The sequence below is a fragment of the Curcuma longa genome, chromosome 2 (assembly GCF_044706935.1).
Source record: "Curcuma longa cultivar G26 ecotype Majalengka, Jawa Barat chromosome 2, ITB_CL_G26_1.1, whole genome shotgun sequence".
In the NCBI taxonomy this organism is placed as follows: Eukaryota; Viridiplantae; Streptophyta; class Magnoliopsida; order Zingiberales; family Zingiberaceae; genus Curcuma; species Curcuma longa.
Window position 1 is genome coordinate 1214683 of NC_133862.1, and position 19880 is coordinate 1234562.

Sequence of the window (19880 nt, forward strand, 5' to 3'; positions counted from 1 at the left end):
TTACCTTCAAAGCTCGCCACGGACGGTGCCTCCTATACTGCGTGGATCTCAGCTCCTTGGATTCTCCGGGTCTTCCTGGCCTCGGTCCGGACCATGTCCACATAGCACCTTCGGGAGGTCAGTTGATCCCCTCGGGGCTCACCAACTTGATCTCCAACCGGGAACTTCATCTTCTGGTGGTAGGTGGAGACCACAGCCGAGAAGGCCCTCAGAGTCGGCCCCCTAATATGATGTTGTAGGCGGATGGTGCATCCACTATGATGAAGGGGACGCGCTGAGTCCTCCGTAGCGGCTCTTCGCCCATGGAGATCGCCAGGGTGATCTGCCCAAGGGGTTGGACTTCGTTTCTTGTGAATCCGAAGAGTGAGGTGGCCATGGGCTGCAAGTTGGCCTCATCGATCTGCATTTGGTCGAATGCCCTCTTAAAGATGATATTGATCGAGCTGCCCGTATCCACGAAGACTCGGGCGATGTCATAGTTGGTGACGGTGGCATGGATAACTAAGGCATCGTCATGTGGCACTTCGATGCCTTCTAAGTCCTGGGGTTTGAATCCAATAATTGGGCCCTCCATCAGTCGGCTTTTGTCGACTCCGTAGACCTCAAGCTGTCGGTTGTGCACCTTGCGAGCTCGGTGAGAGTCTCCGTCGGTGGCTCCCTCCGTGATCATGTGGATGCTGCCTCGGGGAGCGTTATTGTGGTTGTCGTCAAGGGCATCTTCCTGTCGAGGGACTTGGACATTCCGTGGCACCTCTCGTTGAGGTGGAGGTGCGGACCGTCTGGGAGAATGGTCTCGAGTGCGGGCGGGTCGAGGAGAAGGCGGCTGTGCTTTCCGATTGATCCGTCGGGCGGGCGATCTCGATGGCCTCGGCGCAGGAGGTCCTGGTGCACGCTGTTCAGTAGTTCAACGAAGCTCTCGGGCATACTGGTGGCATTCGTTAGTGGTGTGGCTCTGAGATTGATGGTAGGCGCAGAAATGTGGTAACAATCAGCAGCCTCCGGCGGCATGATCTGGCTGGCTAGCCACGGCATGAATGGCACGGTGGTTGGACTTGGCGGGCGTGGTATGAGGATCCGTGTCGGGCCTCCGTTGTAGTTGAGGCGGGGGCCTTCGCTCGGCTCGAGCGGCGGCTGGAGGATTCCGACTGGGGCCACTCTGTTGAGTAGAGTCGGCTTCTTTGCGTCGGGAGGATTGAGCTTCCTCCACATGGATGTATTTGACATCCCGACTTAAGAGGATGTCGAAGTTCGCGGGCGTCTTCTTGATCAAGGACCTGAAGAAGTCTCCATCTATCAAGCCTTGAGAGAAGGCGCTCACGAGGACCTCTAAAGTGGCATCGGGCACCTCTTGCGCGACTTGGTTGAAGCGATGTACGTAATCCTTCAACGATTCCCGAGACCTCTACTTAGTGGAGAAGAGGGTTGTTGCGGTTGCGGTCTTGCGGTATGTGCGGCTGGTGGCGAAGTGCCTCAAAAATGAGTCCTTGAAGTCGGCAAAAGAGCTGATGGAAGCCGGAGGTAACCGATTGAACCATCGCAGTGCCGATCCGGACAGAGTCGTCGAGAAGACTCTGCACTTGATGTCGTCGGTGTATTGGTGAAGCAGTGCAGCATTTTTAAACCGCCCGATATGATCTTCCGGGTCAGTAGATCCCGTGTAATCGAGAAAGTGTGGAGTCCGGAAGTGTCGAGGTAGCTCCTCATCGAGGATTCGGCGCGCGAAGGGAGAGTTGTTCATTCCGCTCCCTTTCCCTGTTTCAGGACCCTTTCCCCAAACGGGATCCCTGGCCGGAGCTTAATCAGCGATGGATTCCATGGAGTCGTCATAGTAGTCAGCCTCTGGCATGGGTTTCACGGAAGGTGCCCGCGGAACTTCCACAGGCGTGAACAGTTGGCGAGCCGGAGCTGGCGGGGCTTCAACTGGCCTTGTAGAGACCAGAGACGGAGGGGCTGAAGCTTCAGGTTGCTACCTTGGCAGGGCATAGACCGCTGTGGCCACGACCCAGTCGAAATCTGCTTAAGTCATGGTGAGGAGATGAGGTGGCTACGGATCATCCATTGGCATGTCTCAAATCAAGAATTTTTGCTTTTCCACAGACGGCATCAAAATATGTTACTGTTGAGATCTGCTTCTAGATGTGCAGCTTTCTTCTCAGCACCTCACTTGAGTGAGCTTGGGTGGGGAGAAAGATGTGAAGCTTCCGGGGCCTGTGAACACAATGAACGTGAGTAGGAAGGCCAGGAGTTGCCTCGGTGCGACCACTCCGATGCTTAAGTTAGCTTCTGTTGGAGGAGGAAGAAAATGAGAGTGAAAAGAGAGCGTTTGTGAGATTGCATACCTCTCCTCAGCACAGAGCTAACCTTTTATATACATCAAAGACGTTATGTCATGTCACAGATGTGACTGAAGTTCCATCACCATTATGAATGTGTCAGAAGGCATGGTATAGTCAGCTAGCGCATATGTCCCATCGTTGACTTGTATTTAGGGGGTCACGTCATGTAGATCTGTCAGAGCCTTGCCATGATGAGTTGCAGAGGTAACAGGAGGACATTCACAATCGCATGATGGGGGAGTGGTCTTTGGGAAAGAAAGAGAAAAGTCTGCCTTCGGCCAGGCAGAACGGTGAAGCTGGCATGCCTTACATCCGAATGGGTCGACTCGGCTCAGGGCCGAGGTGCCGGGTATCCGGCTCGATCTGGACTCCGTAACGCTCTGAGCCCGACTCGAGGATCCGGCTCGGTTCGGTACCGAGCAGTCGGGAGGATGAGCCTCGATCCGATTACGGCTCCGTTGGAGAAGTACTGTCATCAGAACCTACCCGATTCCTCCGATTCGACCTGCCAGACTCGCCTCGGGGCTGAGGTGCCGCGGTATCCGGCTCGATCCAGGCTCTGTGACGCTCTGAGCCCGACTCGAGGATCCGGCTCGGCTCGGAGACAAAGTAAGGCCGAATTGACGGGGAGAGACCTATTTCTTTGCTGAGTCGGCCTGGTCCCTGCTTCGACCCGAAGTATTCGGTTCGGGGATTCGGTAACGAGTCGTTCAAGAAGGTGAGATTTGATCCGGCACCGGCGCCTCTACGGAGTACTCCCTTCGGGTCCTTCCCGATCCTTCTGATGCGGCCTGCAAGACTCAACTCTTGGCCGAGGTGCCAGTGGATTAGGCCCGATCTGGGCTTTATGACACCCTGGGCTAGATCCGAGGGGTTACTCTCGGACTTGACTGACCACACCACACTCCCTATGACCATAACACCATTCTTAATAGTTGCTCATAGTTATTTATTTAGTGTTTTTTTTGAGTTTTTTTAACCGACATGGAGTTTATGAAAAATGAAAATTGAAGAATTCACAATCATTCATTTTTAGTAGCTTTTATAATAGTATTAAAATAAAAATATTTTTAAAAATAAAAATAGAGTAAGACAAAATGAAATATTATTTTATTAATAAAACATAAAATTGACTAATGTACAAACAATTCTAATAAAAAAATATTTTTAATCATTCTTTAATGTTATGAATGGTATTTGATGAAATTCATCATCCATATATGAAAAGATACATTAAAAAATTATAATATTAATTGACTACTAAGAACATTGCATAATTGTAACCGCACCTGTGAGGATAGGAGCTATTAAATGCACTGGACCATCCATCCTTGGTAACTTTTTACAGGTGTTTATTTGTTGATTTCTTTTGATTTTTTTTTTTTTAAACGGACGTGGGGTTTATAAAAGTGGGAATTGTTTCCTTTATCAAATTATAAAAGTAGGAATTCCGGGGTTAGCAATCGACGATTTAGTACCCTCCCTCTCTCTCTCTCTCTCTCTCTTTCCGCTCTGCCTCTCTTTCTCTCGCCTTCGATGGGGTTTCTGCTGGTGATTACGACCCTTGTTTTTGTATCCTTTCTTCTGACAGTTCTGACAGCGGCATGGATCACCTTCTTCTCCTACTACTGGACTCCGATACACATCAGGCGGTTCATGAGGAGGCAAGGGGTGCATGGTCCGTCGCCCAAGTTCCTTGTCGGTAACCTCAAGGACAGCGCTTCGATGGTTACGGCTTCTACTGCCTCCGACATGGATTTCATCAGCCATGATATCGTTTCGCGACTCATGCCCCACTACGTTCTCTGGTCCAAAATCTACGGTATGGTATGCGTACGTGTGGTCTGTAGATTATATTTCTCGATCGATCGGCAACAAATCATGCACGCTAGCAAAATCTACTTATTTTTTATTTATTTAATTTCTCTATCATATATGATCGATCATTTAATTTATAGGCAAGAAGTTTATATATTGGTATGGAAGTGAGCCGAGGCTGTGCCTGACGGACACTGACATGATCAAGGAACTGCTCTCCTCCAAATATGCGCAGCTCACCGGGAAATCATGGCTCCAGCGCCAAGGCTCAAAGAACTTGATCGGCGACGGGTTGTTAATGGCGAATGGCAGCAATTGGTTCCACCAACGGCACGTCGTTGCTCCAGCGTTCATGGCAGACAAATTAAAGGTGCGTATCTTGCTCTGGTCGATGGAAGGGTCATATATATATATATATATATATATATATATATATATATATATATATATATATATATAATAATTCCCTGGGAAGATTATCTGAAATAGTAGTCAGTACTGTCAAAAAGATTAATTGATATATATATGTACAGAGTCATGTTGGGTACATGGTGGAGTGCACTAAGCGAATGATAAAATCGTTGGTGGAGGATGTCGGGTCAGGCCAGACGGAGGTCGAGATTGGAGCCTACATGACTCGCCTCACTGGCGACATCATCTCCCGGACGGAGTTCGATAGCAGCTACGAAAAGGGCAAGAAGATTTTCCAGCTGCTCGAGCGTTTGCAGAGCCTTACTGCTCAGTCAAGTCGCTATCTCTGGATTCCTGGAAGCAGGTACGGTGATGATGAATATATATAATTATTCACGACCGACCCTATAAATGCATGTTAGCTAGCTATGTCAAAATCAAGCAATTATTTTCCTCCCATGCATGTAATAGGTATTTCCCGAGTAAATATCGTAGGGAGATCAAGCAATTGAAGGAACAAGTGGACCGGGTGCTAATGGAGATCATCGATAGCCGAAAAGAGGCTGCGGAGTTCGGAAGAAGCTCAGCGTCCGGCAGAGGCCTGTTAGAGATGCTGTTGGATGAGGTTCAGAAGAAGCGAGACGACGGCCTCAGCTATAGCCTGAAATTGGTGATGGACGAATGCAAAACCTTCTTCTTCGCCGGCCACGAGACTTCCGCCCTCCTCCTTACCTGGACCATCATGCTCTTGGCCACCAATCCATCGTGGCAAGAAAAGGCCCGCGCTGAGGTCGCCGAGGTTTGCGGTCGCCGGCCACCATCCCCGGAGGACCTCCCCAAACTCACATCTGTAAGTAGATATATATCTAATTGTTGAAACTAGCTAGCTAACACACAAAGACAAAGCAGTTTATGATTATGATCCGGGCCGGAACTACGGCAATATAATGTTATACGAGATATAATATATATATAATTTAGATCTTAATCGATAAATTATATCTATGGGCTGCAGCTGCACCTGATAATCAATGAATCATTGAGATTGTACCCACCGGCCACTCTTCTGCCGCGGATGGCGTTCCAAGACATAAAACTGGGGGACCTGATGATCCCCAAGGGGCTTTCGATTTGGATTCCAGTTCTAGCGATCCACCACGACGAGGAGATTTGGGGTAAGGATGCGAACGAATTCCACCCCGAACGCTTCGCCGGCAGATCATTTTCGCTGACCCGCCACTTCCTCCCCTTCGCTGCGGGGCCTCGCAACTGCGTGGGGCAGGCCTACGCCATGATGGAAGCCAAAATAGTGTTGGCCATGTTTCTTTCCGCCTTCAGTTTCACCATATCCAACAACTACCGGCATGCCCCCGTCAATGTACTCACCTTGAGACCCAAACATGGCGTTCTTGTTCACTTGACACCCTTCCCAACTTGATTACTTTAATGAATGCCCAATTCAACTGAACTGAGGGTTTCTTTTTGATGAATAAGATGCATGCATATGCTTAATTAATTAATTAGGCACTGAGCATGCAGTATGCATTGGAGAGACTGTTGCTAAACATTGACATAATTATATTCATGTACGCCATTTCATTTTTAATGAGTGTACATACGTTTAAGTATAATCTTTCATATCAGATTAAATTAAGTGGCAGATAATAAGTGAAAAAGGAGGAGAATTGAAGAATTTGATGGTGTTTTAATTCCTTAAAGAATAACGTAACAGTCGAGTACGTAGACGACGGTTATATCTATATTATCTATATGTCATTGAGTTGGATGGATGCTAGCAAATTATATTAAATACTCTCGATCGAGTTGTACTTGAGAACTCTTTGTAGCACTTTTGAAATGAAACTTTCGATATGCACACCGAAAAAGTTTATTCCCCGTTTATAAAAAGATATCTATATATATATCTGGTTAAGCTAAGCCCCTGCAGAATATTTTATGATCTTGAGTTCAATTCTCCATTAATTAAGATAATGATCATGTGAGAATTGTGTGCCTGTAAAACGACTGTCAATTATGAAGAATTAAATAAGCGGAATATATATATCATGATTACTGATCATGCAAATGGGCACTAAAAGAAAGATGCGTCCGTCGAACAAGCTCAACCAGAAGATAACAATATATATATAATTAATTTGTTGTTAAAGCTGACTGACACTAGGAAATTAAGATATGGGGATCCAAGGGAACAAATTTACCCGGCCCACAGTTTGCTAATTAACATAGTAGTTAATATGAGAATCTAGTCCTCTTCAATTCTCTATGAAGTTGCATGCCCAAGCATGTTCCACCTGTCTTCTATCTACGCGCATTATAGATATAAATATCATTAGTGAAGGTGTGTGGATGATTGATGTACTTAGGAAGTGCTAAGCAATGACAATTCTTTAATAATAATACATAGTTAGTTGCGATGATTTCTTTAATCCCCAAAGCATTATGCATGTGGACTAAGACAGAGAGAGAAAGGTGGATAAGCCCCATAAAGCTGTAAAGAAAGAAATAAACTGCGGTATTTTTCTAAAAGACACACTCAATTTTTAAAATCTCACATTTTGATTTTTACTAAAGGACGCACCTATTTTCAAAATTATCGATCCCCCTTTCATTAGTTGTAAATCCAATCCAACTTCCTAAGCATTCCAATCATAGACTATCCGAATCACCTAAATATAATCTCCCTTGGAGTTTTGTGCTTGTCAAGTCCTATTTTAGACACAACGTACTCTTCCCACTTAACATATTATTTAATTTCAACAATATAACAAACTATTAAAAAAAGGTTGAAGACTACTTTTTTGACAAACAATCTACTTTCTTCTCATTTATACTCATCGAGGTTTTATGTATGTTTTATATCTTTTCTACTAGCTACTGTTTGTGGCTTATTTATATTTTAAATGTAGTAAAAATACCGTGTATATAATTGTTCTCTCTCTCTCTAAACACTTTGAAATATATTTTCAGTGATTATAATATACATTTTAGTTTAGAATATATAGTTCTAGGCATTACTATATATGTTTTGTATAGTATTAGGTTTCGTAAATATAGTTTGATGGTCTGTTTAAAATCATTATAATGTAAATCATTTGTATCTGATAAATTATATATAGGGTTTGATGCGGGGAGTCAAGGAAGATGACGTGGTCTTTCTTTAAGGCACCGCCAGGTCAAAGCCTGGGCCACGGCGGCGAACCCTCCCTCTAGGCAGGAGAGACTCCCGTCTCGGTTAAACCTTTTCCTCTCGGCAGGGGAGACCCCGTCTCAGCAAACCCTCTTGTCTCGGCAGAAGAGACTCCCGTCTCGGCGAACTCCCTCGTCTCGGCAGGAGAGACTCCCGTCTTAGCAAACCTCCTCCCCTCGGCCGGAGAGATCCCCGTCTCGACAAACTCTCTCGTCTCAGCAGGAGAGACCCTTGTCTCGGCAAACTTTTCTTCTCGGCAAGGGAGAGTGCTCCACTTGTCCTTTAGCGTCAACGACGAGGGGTTCCCTCCCGAAGAATTTCGTCCTGTCTCTTTCACTTCCATCTATAAACCCGACCACTCCACCTCTGTCAGGATAGACTTTAACTCTAACCCTGATTTCCTGACATCGTTCACAGGCTTCCTCACTAAAAGAGGAAGGGACCAGTCCGCCGCCCAGACGCAGCTACTTCCGGCGCCAGTCCTTGTTACTCCGCCGCATTAAAGGCGCACCCCGTCCTTATACGTGGCTTCTTCCTCTAACCTCGTGGCTTGCACGCATTACCATAAAGAAGATATGGGAGATCAGGCTCGGGCTTCCCTTATGGGTCTCCCCTATGCACATAGCCTATAATAGAGGGGACAAAAGGAAGGTTTTTCTGGTGATCGTGTGTGGGCTCGAGGCGCATAACAGTCATCTTCCCGTACGGAACACAAAGGTTGATTATAAAAGGAGTAACTCATCGCCATGCAGGAGGTCAGTGGTTAAAAAAACTCTCTCACTACTATTCTTACTTCTTCTTACTCCTCCTCGTCAGAACCCTAACTTGAGTGTCGGAGTGGTTTACCGGGATCCCCCGGGGCGCCATTCTAACCTCCCTTGTGAAGTGTGTTTCAGGATCCTCTTGATCGAAGGCATCTGAGGCGCCCTTAGTCTGACTTGGTTGTGGAATCGCTCGCGTCAGACGGTTCGTTGACTGGTGGCTTGACCCTCTACGGTATTTGGCCGAAATATTTTGGCGCCGTCTGTGGGAAAACTGAGCTAGACGTCGTGATGGTTAACACTAGAAGGACTGCTGACAATCGTGATTCAGTCGACAAGAGGAACCCGAGCGAAATGGTGTCCCTAACTCCCGCGCAACTGGACCACTTGGTGGACCAGATTATGCATGATGGGAAACACTAGGAAACCCGTTCCGGTGAATTCTTGCAGAACAAAAATTTTTCTGGAAACGGATTTAAGTTGCCCTCATAGTTAATCAAACCAAGGTTTGATCAACGCATTTAGATCATTGGGCTCTTGTGTTTGGTTTACAGGATCCAAGATAAAAGGAACAATTTATTTAAAGCGGAAACAATAAACTTTGTACCTTTTCTTCGGGATGTCTAGAAGGAGTAGATGACCCCTTGATCTTCTGCTGTATGTCCTCTCCTCTTCTCGAACGTTGTGTGGACAACGATCCTTCGAGATGATTCCACCAAAACTCTTCTCCGATGGCAATCAAGAAAGGAGTAAGAACCCTCCTTTCCTTTCCTTCTTGTTCTTCTTCTCCTTCTTCTTCTTCTTGGCCGCCGGCCCTACCAAGAAAGGAGAAGCTAGGAACACCGGCCACAAAAGAAGCAAGGAAAGGCAAGGGATTGCCGCCCCTTAGAGAGAAAGAAGAAGAGAGGGGCGCCGGCCCTAGAGAGGAAGAAAGCTAGGGGTGGGGGCGGTGGAAAGAAGGAGAGAGGGTTTCTTTTGCCGCCGGCCCTAGGAGGAGGAATAACATTAATTTGTGTTATGTTTTGCCTCCTCTAAACCTCCTTTTATATAGCCAAGCCATCATGGAAATTTAAGAAAGATTCTAATAAATTTTCTTATCCAGATTTAGTTAGAAAAAATCTAATAAAATCTTTAAGAAGAATTTATTAGAAACAATCTAATAAACTTATCTTATCTAGATTTATTTTAGAAATAAATCTCTTAATAAGATTTTATTAGAAAGAATCTAACAACCTTATCTTATCTAGATTTATTTAGAAATAAATCTTTTTATAAGATTTTATTAGAACAAATCTAATAAAATCCAATGGATAAGATTTGTTATCTTTTTAATAAATTTCCATTATATTAATTTTGTTCTTATCTTTAACAAAATCTTTTAATTATATCTCGCTAATATTTAACGAGATTCCATAATTAATATTTTGTTAATTTAACAAAATTAATTCATAAAATTTTATAATAAAATTTTGTACGAGAAGAGACGAAATTTCTTAGCGGAAATTCTTATAAAAAATTTCTTTCTTATCCGAATTTTTCCCGGAAAAATTCTAAATAAAATTCCAGAAATTTTCTTTTATAAATAGAATTTCCTATCCGAAATTTCTCACAGAATTCTTTTCAGAATTCTTTCAGAATTCATCCGGAGGTCTTCCAAGGTCTTCTGAGGTCTTCAAGAATTCTTCCGAAGGTCTCCAAGAGGTCTTCAAGAATTCTTCCGAAGGTCTCCATGAATTCTTCCTGAGGTGGATTCGAGGATTTCCAGAGGCTACAGTAGGGACCTCGAGGAGGAATTGGTTTTGGTCTCCCGATGGGCTTAAGCTTCCCATGTTCCTCCTGAACACACAGCTTAAGTCCATCAATAATAACTCATTCCACTAGAGAGTTATTATTGCACTACCGCACCAATCCCATATTATAATATGGGCTCCTTCTTACTATAAGTACATTAATCTCCCTGTGTTTAAGATATCGTATGTCCGTCAATTAAATGAGTTACTGACAACTCGAATTTAATCAACTTCTAATCCAAGAGTAGTACCACTCAACCTTTGTTATCATGCGGAACTAAGTCCACCTGCAGGGTTTACATGATAATCCTTTATGAGCTCCTCAAGGGGACATCATCAGCCTAGATTATAGGACACAGTTTCCTTCTATAATCAACAACACACCATGTACATAATACTACTTCCCAACTCATCGGGCCTTTTGATCTATCGCTCTAAATCTCACCCTTTGATGAATCAAAGAAGTACATACTAAGTACATGTGTTTGTTATTATATTGGGATTAAGAGCATGTACATCGATAGTAACAGAGGTTTAGTTCGATTATATAGTCAGTATAAATCGAACAATCCTCAGATGGTCCTGCTCAATACACACTAAGTGTACTAGTGTAATTCTATAGTCAAGACAGACTAAGACCAAATTACACTACAACCAGTCCAATGGTTTGTCCAATCCATCTTGGTTGTGAACACTGTTTATAATCTATAAGGAACTGATAACATGGTCTTCTGTGTGTGACTCCGCACACCATGTTTATCTACAATATAGATTAAATGGACACTTGCATAAAAACTAAATGCAAACATTGACCAAAAGTAATTCTCATTTCAGAATGTTTATTTACATTGATAGCTAGGATTCTTGTATACATCCCAACAATCTCCCACTTATACTAGAAGACTACGCTGTCTCATATGCTGCCATACATCTGATCCCCATCCCCTCCACATGCCGATCAAAAGCTCTCGCCGGAAGGGCCTTCGTGAAAGGGTCTGCCAGGTTATCCTCTGATGCAATCTTGACCACAGCGACTTCTCCCCGTTTGACGATGTCTCGTATCAGGTGGTACTTGCGCTCAATGTGTTTACTTGCCTTATGGGCTCGTGGTTCCTTCGAGTTTGCAACTGCACCACTGTTATCACAATAAATTGTGATAGTCTTGGGCAAACCAGGAATCACATCTAAGTCCATCAAGAAGTTCCTGAGCCATACAGCTTCTTTGGCTGCCTCAGATGCTGCCACATACTCAGCTTCCATGGTAGAGTCTGAAATGCATTTCTGCTTTATACTCCTCCATGTTATGGCTCCACCTCCCAATGTAAACACATAACCTGATGTAGACTTACTTTTATCCCTATCTGATTGGAAGTCAGAGTCCGTGTAACCCACAGGGATTAAATTATCTGCCCGGTAAACTAGCATATAATTCCTAGTCCTTCTCAGGTACTTCAATATATGCTTTACCGCAGTCCAATGTCCCTGTCCTGGATTACTTTGATATCTGCTAACCATGCCCACGGCAAAGCAGATATCCGGTCTCGTGCATAGCATCGCATACATTAGGCTTCCTACTGCTGAGGCATAAGGAACCGCCTTCATGTCCTCTATCTCCTTTGGTGTCTTAGGACACATCTCCTTAGATAGAGGAACTCCATGCCTAAAAGGTAGAAAACCTTTCTTGGAGTTTTGCATGCTAAAACGAGCTAGGATAGTATCGATATAGGAAGCTTGGGATAAGCACAACATCCTTTTCTTGCGATCCCTTATAACTTTGATCCCAAGAATATGTGCGCATTCTCCTAAGTCCTTCATATCGAACTGCTTGGACAACCATACCTTTACGTCTGATAATATTTTAACATTGTTGCCAATGAGTAAAATATCATCTACGTACAGTACAAGAAATACCACCACGTTTCCGTCACACTTCTTGTATACACAAGACTCATCCGGACATTGAATAAATCCATATGACTGGATTACTTCATCAAACCGGATGTTCCAAGACCTTGAAGCTTGCTTTCAGTCCATAAATGGACCGATTAAGCTTGCATACAATGTTCTGGATCTCCGTCCTATGTTCCGGATTCTATCCGCTCCGAGAAGCATAGAACCCCACAGGACAAAAATTTTATCCCGCCCGGATCAATTGACAAAGTCTACAAAAGACTAAGTCGATCGATTGGCGATATAAATAAAACTGCGGAAAATAAATTATACCGTCCTATGTTCCGGACCTTCTATCCGCTCCGAAAAGCATAGAACCCCACAGGACAAAAATTTTATCCCGCCTGGATCAATTGACAAAGTCTACAAAAGACTAAGTCAATCGATCCTTCAGGATCGCCGATTCCTAAATTACTTAACTACGGTTTTGGTTCTAGTTCTAAACTTAAAAAAAACTGCGAAAAAATAAATCATACCAGAACCTTTTGATGACCTCGGAGCCTTCCGCTGTATTCCTTTCTTCTTCCTGGACGTTGGGTGGACAACGATCCTCCAGAAATAAAGGAACTGCAACCTCCGCTTGGATCGCCTTCTTCTTCTCGCAGCAACTTCGCCTTGTCTCGTCTCCTTGCTAGGATCCGGCCACCACCTTGGAGGAGGAGGTTCGGCCACCTCAAGAGAAGAAGGAGAAGGGGCGGAAGAAGAAGAAAAAGAAGAAGAAAAAGAAGAAGAAGAAGAAGAAGAAGGGGCGGCGGCACAAGAGAAGGAGGAGAAAGAGAGCCGAAATTTTTCGAAATCGTTTCGTATCTTCTCTTCTCTTCTTCTTGAATTAAATCTTGCCGCCCGCCCCCCCCCCCCTTTTTTTATAGCCCCAAGACCAAGACTTTAATTAAAAAATTTTTCTAACCCTTTAAACCCCAAATTATAAAATTTTAATCTTCTTTAATTTTGGATTGATTCTTTTTATAAAAAAAATAAACCAATTCCAAATTATATAAAAAACTTCTTAAATCTAGGCCTTTAGATTATCTTGCTTGATTTAGATTAGCCGTTAGATCTTTTCAGAATTTGGTTTTTTTTTTTTTAAAAAAAACCAATTTCCAACCTTATCTCATCTTAAGTGGCCGGCCACATATGGATTGGTTTGGTTCAATCCATGAACCAATTTTATATTAAAAAGAAAATAAAACCGAACCGAAGAGATCTCATCCGTCGGATGCAACTTAATCTCATCTAACGGTTACGATATAATCTTCTTTAATATAACTTAATCTCTTCGATCCAATGGCCATGATCTATCCCTTGGGCGTGTGGTTCAATGAACCATGCTCTGGTTCACCTCGTGAACCGGTTCTTCCTTCCAAAGAGAATTAAAACCGAACCGGAGAGATCTCGTCCATCGGACGCGACTTAATCTCATCCAACGGTTCTAATCTATTCTCTTCTATTCCTCTTTATTTATTTCGATCCAATGGATGCAACTTGATCTAATCCCACGGATACAAGCTGATCTCATCCATTAACTCATCCTACGGTCGAGAACTAATCTCATCCAACGGTCGAGATTAAATCTCATCCGACGGCTGAGAACTAATCTCATCCGTTTGATTGCATCCTTTTGAAGATGTCTTTAGGCTACAGTGGGGACCTCGAGGAGGTATTGGATCTGGCCTTCTGATGGGTTTCGGATCCCGTATTCAACCCCGAATACACACCTACATCCATCAACAACGATCCATTCCACTAGAGGATCATTATTGCACTACCAATCCAATCCCCAAATTACGTTATGGGTTCCTTCTTATTATTTTATGCATTGCTCCCCGTGTTTAAGATATCGTATGTCCGTCAATTATCTGAGTTCACTGACAACTCAATAATCGACATCTAAGACCTTGAATAGTACCACTCAACCTTATTGTCAGTCGGACCAAGTCCACTTGCAAGATTTGACTTGACAATCCTTATGAGCTCTCCAAGGGGACATCATCAGCCCTACTGGGACACGGATTCCTTCTATAATTAATGGCACACCGTATAGATAGTAACATCACCCAACTTACCGAGAATATTTGATCTGACGGAAAGATCTCACCCTTTGGTAAATCAAAGCAATAATTACTAAGTATAGGTGCCCATTTATTACATCGGGATTAAGAGTGCATAATTATAATAACAGAGGTCTTGTTCAATTTGCGAGTCAGTGTAAATCGAACAACCTCAATGGTCCTACTCAATACACACAAAGTGCACTAGTGTAATTCTACAGTCAAGACAGACAGTCACCGAATTACACTACAACCGTTCCCGATGGTTTGTCCAAAGCCATCTTGGTTGTGAGCCTTAGTTTATAATTCACAAGGGACCGATAATCATGGTCTTCTGTGTCTCACAGACACCAAGTTATCTACAATGTAAATTAAGAGGACTTTATTGCAAAATACACTATTGCAATCATTTGACCAAAACATGATACTTTATTTCATAAATGTTTATATACAAAAGAGCTAGTCTTTTCAGTATACTTCCTAACAATCTCCCACTTATACTAAAAGACTATGCTGTCTTTTTCTGTCATCCACTAAAAGGCTACGCTGTCTTCTCCTGCCATACATCTGATTCCCATCCCCTCAACATGCCGATCACAAGCTTTCGCCTGAAGGGCCTTGGTGAAAGGATCTGCCAGGTAATCTACCGATGCAATCTTGGCGACAACGTTTTCTCCTCTACCTACGATTTCTCGTACAGGGTGGTACTTGCGCTCTATGTGTTTACTTGCTTTGTGGGCTCATGGTTCCTTCGAGTTTGCTACTGCACCTCTGTTATCACAATAAATTGTGATAGCTTCGTGCAAACCAGGAATCACCTTTGAGTCCATCAAGAAGTTTCTGGGTCATACAGCCTCTTTGGCTGCCTTAGAAGCTGTTCAGCTTCCATACTTTGACCCAACTTCCCTAAAGTAATCACAAAACCCTTAGGTAGACTTACTACTGTCCCTATCTGATTGGAAGTCTGAATCTGTGTAACCCACAGGGACTAAATTGGCTGACTGGTAAACTAGCATATAATCCCTAGTCCTTCTCAGGTACTTCAAAATATGCTTTACCGCAGTCCAATGTCCCTGTCCTGGATTACTTTGATATCTGCTGACCATGCCCACGGCAAAGCAGATATCTGGTCTCGTACACAGCATGGCATACATGAGGCTTCCCACGGCAGAGGCGTAGGGAACTGCCTTCATCTCATCTATCTCCTTTGATGTTTTAGGACACATCTCCTTAGATAGATGAACTCCATGTCTGAAAGGTAACAAACCTTTCTTAGAGTTTTGCATGCTGAACCGAGCCAATATAGTGTCAATATATGAAGCTTGGGATAAGCACAACATCCTTTTCTTGCGATCCCTTATAACTTTGATCCCAAGGATGTGACCTGCTTCTCCTAAGTCCTTCATATCAAATTGTTTTGACAACCATACCCTTACGTCTGATAACACCTTTACACTGTTGCCAATGAGCAGGATGTCATCTACGTATAGTACTAAGAATACCACTACGTTTCCGTCACATTTCTTGTATACACAAGACTCATCCGGACTTTGAATAAATCCATATGACTGGATTACTTCATCAAACCGGATGTTCCAAGACCTTGAAGCTTGCTTCAGTCCATAAATGGACCTTTTAAGCTTACACAACTAGATGCTCTTTGCCTTTTTCAATGAAACCTTCTGGTTGCTTCATATGGATGTTTTCCTCAAGACTTCCATTAAGGAAAGCCGTCTTGACATCCATTTGCCATACCTCATAATCCATATGAGCGGCAATAGCTAAAAGAATCCGGATAGACTTAAGCATGGCTACCGGCGAAAAGGTTTCCTCATAATCGAATTGAGTATACCCCTTCGCAACAAGCCTTGCTTTAAAGGTTTCCACCTTTCCGTCTGATCCTCTTTTCCTTTTGTAGATCCACTTACACCCGATAGCTTTTACACCATCTTGTGGTTCTACAAGCTCCCAGACTTGGTTAGAGTACATAGACTCTATCTCAGATTTCATTGCCTTATGCCAAGAATCTGCATCTTTGTCTTGAAGTGCTTCGTCGTAGGTCAAGGGATCGGGTTCATGTTCACCCGGGATAAAATCCGAAGACTCTCCCAAGAACATGTATCTGTCAGGTTGCCTGACAACCCTCCCACTGCGACGAGGCACCGTCTGTAACTGCGTATCACTTGTGACACGCGGTGCAGTTACTTGTGGTATTTCCTCTTGTACTGTTGGTATTGACACTGGACTTTCTCCCCTAATTTCTTCTAGAACAATCTTGCTTATGGGCTTGTGGTTTATAATATAATCCTCTTCCAAGAATCGGGCATTCGTACTAACGATGACCTTCTGATCCTTAGGATATATAAAAAACCACCCTTCGATCCTTATGTTGCATCGTGAGAATTATTGGGTTGAGAGTATTCAGATTACCTATCAATGTACCATAACAGATATTGACCTCATTCTTATTGAAAAATAACTTTATTTATCAAATAAGACTGAATATCCGTCTTTAAACAATTTAGAAACCGAAATTAAATTCTTTCTAAAATTAGGTACATAAAGACAATCTCTCAAAACTAAAGTTTTATTACTCTCAAACTTTCAAATAAACTTCTCCCACTGCAACAGCTGCCACTTTGTAGCGGTGATCTCTCCCTTAAGCATTCATCGGGTTTCCTGGAACCTCTTGATTGTTCTTCTTTCTTCGGGGACAATCTGCCTTCCAGTGTCCTGACTGCTTGCATGTGAAGCACTTGCCCTTTGGCTTCTTCACTCCTGCCTGTGGTCCATTCACCTTCTTCGCCGGTCCAGATGGTTTCTTCTTCTTCTTCCCGCCTTTCGGCTTAGAAGCAGAAACCTTCTCAGCAATGTGAATTTGAGAATTTTGACGAAGTAGACCTTCTGCCGATACTAGTTCTGTCAGAAGTTCCGCCAATGTATAATTCCAACTTATTCATGTTGTAATTCAGGCGAAACTGCTCAAAACTCTTCGGCAGTGATTGGAGGATGATATCGCACTGCGTATCCGCATCCATCTGTCCTCCAAGAATTTCTATTTCGTTCAGATGACCTATCATTTTGAGAACGTGATCCCTCACGGGCGTTCCCTCAGCCATGGTAGTCGTCATCAAGTTTCTCATTGCCACCTGCCTAGCTGCCCTATCCTGGTGTCCGAAGAGTTCCTTGAGATTTAGCATCATGTCATAGGCGCAGACCATGGACTGATGCTGATGTTGAAGCACACTTGACATTGAAGCCAAGATATAACACCTCGCCATCTCATCTGCCTTGATCCACTTCCTATAACTCTCCTTTTCCTCTTCACTAGAATTTTCAGTAGGCTTAGGTGGGCATTCCACTTGGAGTACAAACTTGTACTCTTCTGCAGTCAACACTATGTCCAGATTTCTTTTCCAATCTATGTAGTTGGGACCAGTAAGTTTGTTTTCTTTTAGTATGACAGCTAGTGGGTTGAAGGCCATTTTCCTGAAAAATCATGAAAATAACCATTGGTCAAATATTCGAATTTAAAATTATATTGATTCCTCAAAACAATATAATTAAATTCACCAACACCTCAAGCACCGAAGAATTAGCATGCCACGTTAGTGTGGACGTATACTAACTCAAACATTCGCAAAAGGAGGTTTTACCCATTAATTTTATTATCTGGTCAACCTATCTTTATGACCAATAAAATTAATAGTTGGTCCTACTTTGGTCATGCACATTTAATAGCAAGCCACGTTAGTGTGGACGTTTACTATTAACTGCATTCTAAGTGTACACCATTACTTGGTACTAAGTCCACTACTTAGTGTTACGTATGCCACGTTAGTGTGGACGTATACGCGAGCTAAGTAGCTTCCTATAACCATCCCTTAGGAAGTTTGTTCTGGTGATCCGCATACAGACCCATCCGTTGGGGAGGAAGGTCTAAGCCAGCACGCAAGTCTGTATGCATCCCAGTAATGGAGACCGCGGGATTCGAAGAATCCCTCTCCCACTTAGTTTTTACTTTGAGGATTTTGAATTATGATCACATTAATAATTAATTCAATAAATTGATTTCCAGGCGAACCTTAGACAAAATCAATTATTGAACTTCTTATTTATGCTTTCATAATTAATTCTAATTTCCTATCTAATCATGCTTGTATAAAAAACTAATTCCTAATTGATCTCCAGGTTATGGCGAGGCTAAGGCCTTCTTGGATATGGGTTTTCCAAGGACTAGTAGAAAATCATTTGAATTAAGCTTAGGTGTGTCGTTCTTTTTGGGTTTTCCGAATAAAAATGGGGTTTTGAGATTTTTGAAATGAAAATGGAAAATGCAATTGTTTAATGAGATGCAATTTGAATCAATTATCTCCTAATCGAAATGCAAAAACAAACTAAAACTATGAGAAACCTAAACCTAACTGATTAAACAAGAAACTTCAACCTAAATGCAATCTATGGATTTCTATGCTAATGATGCAAGCAAAAAAGCAATTCAATTGAAATCGTAGAAACTACGGTCTAAATCCCAAAGTAAAACCAAGCATTCATCCCTAACTAACAAACCTGATACATCCCCATTTAATTGGCACGGAACAGTGCAGTTCTGAAAATGAAATCAGAATTTCAGTTTAAACGAATTGCAAAACCAAGCTAAACAATTCCTAAAGCCAATCTAAATTAAAACACAAACTAAACATTAACAACATAACCACGTTAACAAGATTTCTAAGACATGAAGTTCCTAAAAACACAGCTGCAGAAACTGGAATTGCAGAAATGGAAGTTTTCAGAAATGCAGAAACAAAAGAATGCATCCACGGCTTCTTCTCCCTTTTGTTTCCTCAGCTGGTTGTCAATCAGCCGCCGGATAACCAATCTTGGTTCCAAAAATCCTTTAAAAAGCTAGTCTGCGATGGTTGAATTCCTTGCTCGCGTCCACAGTTCTGAAGATCGAAGAAACCCTCCTCAATTCGGCAGAAACCTGTGTTCGAGTCACATTTGCTGTTGCAAGCTGGAATGTTGCTCGTCTCCTCGCGCTGATGAAGTTACTGATCCCTCGAGCTCACTCTAAAGCCTTCAGAGAACCCCTCTTCCGACTTCGGCCGCTGAGGAGTCCGTAACTCACCGAGATTTGCAGGGAACAGAGGATTCCTAGCGGCGGAGAAACCCTCGCCGTCGCTAGCTTCCAGCCACCGATTTCCGGCCAACTCAGCGGTGCTAGCTTCCTCAAGGATCCAGTAGCATGAAGGAATCGGATTGGGTGGATGGGAGCTCGCCTACGCGTACGTCGCCGAGCAGAGTTTCTTCCGCGGGACGAAGCACAGTGTCGGGGGCGGCTCACTGTTCATTACCGAAGGTTGAGGTTTATATACTTTTGATTAATCAAGCGATCTGGACCTTCCATTTTAAATCCAACGGTTGAGACTTGATCTAGGCTCTAGGGCAGTCTAGGGTTCTTGAAAAATTCTGAAATTTTGATCAGGCTCAATCTGAGTCATGTCCTCCATGTTGGCTTGATCGGTTTGGCAATTTGACTTGAGTTGACCACGGTT

The 19880-nt window shown here is 43.2% G+C and overlaps 2 protein-coding genes across 3 annotated transcripts; one reads left to right on the plus strand and one right to left on the minus strand.

Moving 5' to 3' along the window:
- Positions 1-208: 208 nt before the first annotated feature.
- On the minus strand, positions 209-670 carry LOC141818773 (uncharacterized). Its single transcript, XM_074706222.1, has one exon. The coding sequence runs from the start codon at positions 668-670 to the stop codon at positions 209-211; it is 462 nt and encodes a 153-aa protein (XP_074562323.1).
- Positions 671-3872: 3202 nt separating this feature from the next.
- On the plus strand, positions 3873-6063 carry LOC141822459 (cytokinin hydroxylase-like). Of its 2 annotated transcripts, none has more exons than XM_074709906.1 (5): positions 3873-4158; positions 4295-4524; positions 4688-4929; positions 5037-5435; positions 5577-6063. In XM_074709906.1, exons 1-5 carry the CDS (start codon positions 3873-3875, stop codon positions 6001-6003), a joined length of 1584 nt encoding a protein of 527 aa, XP_074566007.1. In that variant the 3' UTR covers positions 6004-6063. The 2 variants fall into 2 exon arrangements, with proteins under 2 accessions (XP_074566007.1, XP_074566008.1); XM_074709907.1 differs by having other exon boundaries at positions 5037-5415; positions 5581-6063.
- The last annotated feature ends 13817 nt before the right edge of the window (positions 6064-19880 follow it).